The sequence below is a fragment of the Egretta garzetta genome, unplaced genomic scaffold, assembly GCF_000687185.1.
Source record: "Egretta garzetta isolate BGI_Z169 unplaced genomic scaffold, ASM68718v1 scaffold389, whole genome shotgun sequence".
In the NCBI taxonomy this organism is placed as follows: Eukaryota; Metazoa; Chordata; class Aves; order Pelecaniformes; family Ardeidae; genus Egretta; species Egretta garzetta.
This window is the reverse complement of record NW_009260766.1, coordinates 209,265-216,528: the sequence shown is the minus strand read 5'-3', so window position 1 is coordinate 216,528 and position 7,264 is coordinate 209,265. Positions and strand designations below refer to the sequence as shown.

The following is a 7,264-nucleotide window of genomic DNA, read 5'->3' as shown; positions in this document are numbered from 1 at the left end:
GGTCTGTCAGATTCATGGTCCAACTCCTCTCGTGCTTCCAGTTGTGACTTCGGAGGCGATGCATCGCCTCCTGTGCCCGATAAACAGTCTTCCATCCACATCAGCGGGGCCAGGGCAGTGATGGCAAACATGCGGCATGCTTGCTGTGGTTGACCTGTGGCACTTTTCAATGCCAAGGAGACAAGCCTGGAGCCTGCGCAGGCAGCAGCGAGGAAGCGATGGTGGGCACGAGCTGAGGATGGAGCACCCAGAAGTTACCAGGAGCTTCCTGGTGGGAAGGATGTCTGGCTCACAGCATCCATAAGGTTTGCCATCACTGGTCTTGGAACTGGCAAGTGACCAAGAGAAGGGCAGGCGGTCTGCAGCGAGGGTCACACTGGCAAAGCGTGGGAGTTGAGCGTATGGGCAGGAGCAGGGAACAGAGCAAGTGAAGAGGAATAAAGATGCTTTACTATAGAAAGCTATGTGCGTTTCTCCCACCATGGCAGGAGACTGGGGCATTGGTGTTGGCTGGTGCCAAGGATCTGTCTTAGCTTGGCACTTCTGTTAGTCCTCATGATGCTCTTTGCCATTCAGCCATTTCAGTGCATGGTCCTCTCTGGTGATGGCTGCTTCTGTAATGCTTTTTTTTCCCCCTCTCTTTTCCTCACAGGGAGGAGTAAAAGTCCTAATTACTGGTCCATGGCAGGAAGCCAGCAATAATTACAGCTGTCTGTTTGATCAGATCTCAGTGCCTGCATCTTTAATTCAGCCAGGGGTACTGCGCTGCTACTGCCCAGGTAAGGGACACCTCTCTCCTGAAGCTGGTGGTTTCAGAGCAGGTTCTTACCCTAACAGCGTCATGTATATGTCTTGAGTAAACTCACAGACCCACTGTGAAAGGTAGTGCATAAACATCGAGAAGCTTTTCCTTTTCCTTTGACCTATCTAGTGTGAGAACAGCAATTTAGGATCTTGATACATCACGACAGATCACAACAAATATTATTTAGAAGCTTTGAATTAGCTTTACAATCATTATTTGAAATAATTTAAAATAATTCTAAGCAGTTCTTTAGTTTTGAAATAGCAGCTTAAAGAGTGACTGTTATTCAGAGGTGCACTCACTGCTGTGCTGAATCTTAATTTGCCTGTGCTCTGCACTTTGTCCTTCGAACTGACAGGATGAGAACACTTCCAGCCTCCCTGCAGAGATTTTCAGTAGTGCTGGCCCTCAGTATATGATTTCAAGTGTATGCAGAATAACTTAGCTTCATCGTTAGGCCCCAGCTTCCCACTGGAAATGCAGTGAGGCCGGTTGTTCTTCAGGAACACATGTGATTCTGCCTCCTGCCAAAACAACCCATTAGATGACTCTTAAGCTTACGACCTTCATGTTTGAAAATACAGATTGGCATTTTGGACTCTACAGTCATCTAGTCACAAAAATATTATCAAACGCCCCCTCTCCTCTCATTGCATCTGCTCTCTGCCTGCCGCCTGGCACACGGGGAGATCAATAGGATAATACCTAGCCGTGCATTTCTGCAGGGAGGTCTGTGTCTTACCACATGTTCCTTCCTTTTAGCTCATGACACTGGGCTCGTGACTTTGCAAGTTGCCTTCAACAATCAGATCATCTCCAATTCTGTGGTGTTTGAATATAAAGCCAGAGCTCTGCCAACCCTGCCTTCCTCCCAGCATGACTGGCTGTCCTTGGATGGTAAGAAGCATGCGATGTTCTTTGCTAAAGCTCACCAAATGGTGGGACTGTGAATGAAAGGAGCAGCTCCTGGCATTGAGGGAGGGATATAGAGGGGCAAGTGTGTGCTGTGGGGAAGGTCCATTGCACAATTAATCAAAGACCTCATGCTGAAATTTACAGTTCTTTTGATGTGAACAAGATGTGGCTGCATTTGATGGGAGGGAGACAAAGAACTGTTTTCTTTGTCTGAATTGAAAGCTGATTGTTTCCCCAAAACAGGGACTACCCAGTCCCTAGCAGGAGAGGAGCATCTACCCTGCAGTTGTCTTCCCTGAGAACTCCGAAACTTGAGCTTGTCTAGAAAAATGTGTATTTACATAAGCAGAAAGTGGGAAGATGGTGAGGCAATTTAAGGAATGAGGGGACTTGAGTCAGCCACTGCTGCGATGTCCACACCCCACCTCATTACCTAGGATTTACCAAACAGGATAGATACAGATTCTGTCAAACACTTGAGAGTCTCAGTGCCAGAGCAGTCTGTGATAATGGCAACCCAGGCATGCTGTGGCACATAACAGCCACAATCAGCCTTTTTAGACTTGTAAGGGCATCCCTTGTGTTTTGCAGGGATGAGATGGACACTTCAACAGCATTAGCTCTTAGGCAAGCAGTTGGCAGAAGAATCCATGATGGGTCAGAACAGAGCTCTGGTACCTAAATGTCGCACCGACAGCTGGGAACACAGGCTCTGGATTTGTATGGCCACTCTGTGCATGCAAGTTTTAGGTTCAGGTTTACCTGGTAGCCCTATGCTCCCAAAATGCATTTTATAAAGGAGCAAGATGAAGAGGATAGCGGTGGAACTTAGGAGCCCAAAACGTTCATTTCCCTTCCTGCGTGCGATTGCTAGAGATGCAGCTTCCAACTCAGAGCAAGGAGATACAGGGGAAGAGCTGGTTTGTATGACATGCTGGGAAAGGACCAGCAGTACGGCTTTCATCTTTCTTCATCGGAGGCAGCTGCTGCGGCACGGCATTTTGTGCAATCTTAGCAAAGTCCCAACGCTGCTGCTCAGTGACCCATTTGCCAAGTGTCTATTCTCTCTGCTAAATACAGGAGACAAATGTGGTAAGGTCAGATCCTTAGTCTCCAGAGATTTCATAGCTGAGAAGCTAATGTTACAAAGCGTTACACAAAAGCAGTCTCAGGAGTAGTTGTTTGCACAGGGCCATACTGAAAGCAAGAGAAATAATGAGCTAATATTCCAATGTAGTTTGTTCCTTCGTCAATTAACCTCATCCTGTTTTGTCTGTCAGCTGCAAACACGGTAACTGTAATACAACAAGTGCTTTGGGAAATCTCCTGTGGGTGTTACCTTTGATACTAGTTTAATGCTTTTAAAATACTGCTATCACTACAAAGATTTGAAGCATGTTATTGTGTTGTTATTGCATGTCTTTGATGGAGATGGTGAATGCTTAGAACTGTTCAACTGGAGAAATACTGAATGGTTTTGAGCTTAATTCAGGCCAGCTACATGTCAGTGTAGGCAGGTGGTGTTCAAAAGGTTTTTGGTGGGCTTCCTTGTTCTGTCTGGGAAGCCCTGACAGGAAAAGCTTTCTTCATTAAAGCATTCATTAGAAGCATTCTCCGTACCATTAGCAGCTGTAAGCCTAGGGACTAGTCATGTGGGTCAAATCGGAGCACCCTGGCACTGCTGCTTAGAGCATCCACAGTTCCTCTGTAAAACGTGGGCGCCGGGGGCAGGTGAGGAGGAGCCACTTCTGGCTGGATTCTGGCAGAGCAGTGTGTGTATGTGTACAGAGTCTTAGCTGATGCTTTTGGAAACAGTTGGCGGGGAAATAAGAAAATAGAATTTCCTTCAAAGCAGCATCAGGCATGGTTTCAGTAGCATGGTGCCTGTATCTGCAGCTGTTCAAGGCTATCCGTTAGTATTAGCAGCACTGACGCATCCTTCCCCGGCTCTCCCCCTCCCTGTAACCTCATAGAACACAAATGTTTAATTTGTCTCCGCTTTCTGGCCTATAGCTGCTGTGTTTCTCGTGCCATGTACAAGAGGGACATTTCAAGGAAGTCAGGGCAACACTGCTTCCAATGTTTGTAGACATGAGGGCAACTGAGACAGATCACTGCGGTTATTACAGGAGTAAAGAGAGGTTTGTGACTTGACTGTAGGGGGATACTTGCAAACAGAAATGGAAATAGCTCTTAAAGAGGAAGGGCACATGGTCTCGTGTTCAGTGTTATAATTGAGTTTGCTTGACTTCTGAGTATTGGAACGGTCTGCAGGTGCTTTTCATCTGCTACTGAGGCTGCAGGTTGCATGTGAAGTACAGCTGATGCTGACACGATGGAGGTGATAGATGTTCAGCTGTTAGCGATCTCTGCAGTATGGCAGGGAAAGTGGATAGGCTTTAAAACCCTCGTTTGAGAGTTCCCTCAGTGCTGGTGAATTTGGAGGAGCTGTGGAAGGTGGCTGTGAGTGCTGTCTCTGGTGTTCCTGCAGTGTGTCTGGGAGCTCCTGGTTAGCAGGCGAGCTCTCAATTAGAGATTGTTATGATGTGGTGATGGTGGAAGGGAGGGGGACTGCAGCAGTGAACAAACTAGGGCATTGCTAACAGGGAGGGAAAAAAAAAAGTAAAAGGACCGCTGCATTGCAGAGGCCCTTTAGGGAAAAAGACTGAATAATTATACTAACCATGACTTATCAGAAGCCTCTGCCTTGATGCACAGCGCTCCAAAGGGAGCAAATTACACTTATTTAAAGGACCAGCAACATCTTCCCGTTTATTCTTAGAGAACAAATGTTAGCTTAGCTAGCTAAGGTATAAGCTACAATGAGCTGATTCTATCAATAGAATAAATAACCAAATCCCTGTCTTCTCTGTTTACTTGAATTGCCCTGCTTCAAATCCTTGCCCTACTGCCTGTTATATAGTCTTGAGGGAAGGATTTCAAGGAATATTTGTAGTCCCAAAATATTGACTAGAATTTAAAAATTCTTTTTAATTAACTCAGTGGAACACTTTGAGTTCCTTTGCACTATGCTGTTAAAACACAGTTGATGCCAGCTAGTATGACCACTGCAAGAAGTGCAGGGTTGACAGTCAGCCGTATCCCAAGAACAGAATAGTAAAAGGATACACAATTTTCATCCTACGTAAGTTTAGATAAACAGTTGTCTTCCACAAATCTCGTTAAAATGAAGACACCCTATATGTGAACTGTGTTTTTTCAGTTACATTAAGACAAAAGTTAATCTGCCACCTTTGTTCAGTTCTGCAGATACCTGAAAACCTTTAGCCTCTGTTTCTTTCTTAAGGAGGCAAGTCTTTAGGTGCCTGACCATGCCCATCTCGCAGCGTAGTGGCTTCAACTTCCTGGCAAGCTCCTCTTGAGAATTGTGGAGTTGTTGTATGCCTTTGCAGAAATAGGTTGTGCTGCACAGGCTGTGGCAGAGCTCCAGATGTAAAAGGACAGACAGTAGTAGCTCAGCCGTGGTCTGGTCAAGGATGTGGTCTAAACAAAGCCAGTAAGTAAAATAGATATGTACATAAAATTGCTGCGTGCAGGTACGGATAGCTCCCAGTTAATGCTGAGATAGTAGGCATGCTTGGAATCACACCTCTGTAGAAGTTTCCAGACCTCAGCAAAGATGGGTTAGCAAAGAAGCATCTGAAACGAAGTGTGCAAACCCAGAGTTCCACAGTGACCAGCAGGAAAAAGCAAGCACAAACTTTTTTGCATGCTGAGCAGCTCTCAGTGCAGGCTTGGAGCAGAGATGCTGCGTGCTGGGGGACAGTGCTGTACCTTCTGTCACAGAGGAATGCCATGAGATCCACGCATGTGCACATGCAGCATCGTGGTGGGATCTGCTTCCACCTGGCTACCGCCCTAGGAGAGAGCAGCAGTGGTATGATGTATCACACTTCCTTCTTATAAGCACTTAGAGCAACTTCTGGTTTAGGTTTTTTTAAAGGCAGGTAACTATGATTATTCAAGGAATATTTAACCAGTGCCTGTAGGGCTCAGGTTCTGGGGGAGATACGATGAGTAGGAGAGTGGTTTTGAGTGAAACAATGGGAATTGTGTTTCCCAGAGAAAAACATTTCAGTAAATACTTGCCCGGTTTATAGTCATCGCTACTCATGGAAGTAGTGAGCTGGGGCAAGGATAAAATCCCACCTTTCTGAGCAGAGAGCAAGTATTGCCCAATGGGGATCACGGACCAGTCTGCAAATGCCTGGAAGGCATTGTGAGACCGTCTCCCTCTGTGCCTCCTTGTTCATAGGACTGTATCAAGCCAAGCGAAGGAACGTGCCAGAGAAGGAGTTAAAGGGCAGCATGTTGGGTGGCCATCCTCCGAAGGGCTTCTTTCTCTTTCAGGGTCTATGCTGCGCTATAAAGGATAGTGCACCCTTTTCCAAACTATGTACCGCCACCCTTGTTTTAATCTGAATTTTCCTTATTTTACCCCACAGATGAGTTAGATCTTTTACAGACAGTGGACACCAGCTGCTTTTGAAAAGCATCTGTAGAGATCACGTTTCCTTGGCCTGGGACATGACCAGGGAGACTGGTATGAGTGCTCCTTGGCATTACACTTAGGCATCTGCAGGACAGAGGTTAAGGAGGAGTAAGTACTGCCATAGGGAGCTCAAACAGAACTTAAAAATGTGGGCAGGCAATATGTGAACTGACGAGTTGAGCATGTATGAGATGGACAAGGGTGTGATGGGTACTGAAGGTAAATGGTACTGATGCAAGAGAGCATAATGGGTGGCCTTTCAGCTGCTGGTGGGTTCTCAGTTCAAGGTTTGGCTATCTTTCCCAGCTGGAAAACATAAAAGACGTCTGGGGGGTTTGGTGGCTCACTTGTGTTAGTGTGACATGGCCATACCTGTGGCGTCCAAACTCTCATTTCGGCATGCAGGAGGTGGATGGGATCACCTGCGTTCAGGTTACCCATGACAGCACAGGGTGTGCACGCTACCTGTGGCATTTCACAGTTCGACAGGTACGTGATTCCTGTAATGCGGTAGTAAGCGTGCAAGACGGGAGATGCTCATCGCCAAAATCCACAGAGGATGTCTGTTTACTGGGGCCGGACGCCCTTTCTAGCAGGCAGATGTGATGAGGTGCAGCCAACACAGTCTCGTAGGAGAGATGTGTTCAATTTTGGTGAGGTCCTTAGAAATGTTGTTTCCCAGCTGTGAGAGGTGCTGGGTAGAAGAAAGGAGTCCATGTCCATAAGCAGTAGCACTGTTTATCACTCCTCTCTCCATCTGGGTAGAGGTGACTCTGTGTTTAACTGTACATCTTGGATTTTACCATACAGGATGATCTGTTTGGGTCCTCTTCAGGGGGAGGGATGAACATCTTGTACTGTGCTACGGGGCTGTGGGTGCAGCACACGGGAACGCCTGCGCGTTGGTACCGGACACGGACACCTTGTTCCTTCCTAGGAACTGCGCTGTACACGTCAAACGTTCCTGTTCACCCTCCTCCCCTCTTCACTGACTCCTAGCCAGCGTGGAGGCCTTGCCTGTTTTGTTTATA

General features: G+C 46.7%; 1 protein-coding gene across 1 annotated transcript in view; it reads left to right on the top strand.

Moving 5' to 3' along the window:
- The window catches only part of CAMTA1 (calmodulin binding transcription activator 1), a 330,506-nt gene that overhangs the window by 286,388 nt on the left and 36,854 nt on the right, over positions 1–7,264 (top strand). Inside the window, exons 10-11 of the mRNA XM_035901530.1 lie at positions 653–779; positions 1,568–1,702. Of these exons, the coding sequence (XP_035757423.1) occupies positions 653–779; positions 1,568–1,702 (262 nt within the window). The remainder of the gene's footprint in view (positions 1–652; positions 780–1,567; positions 1,703–7,264) is intronic.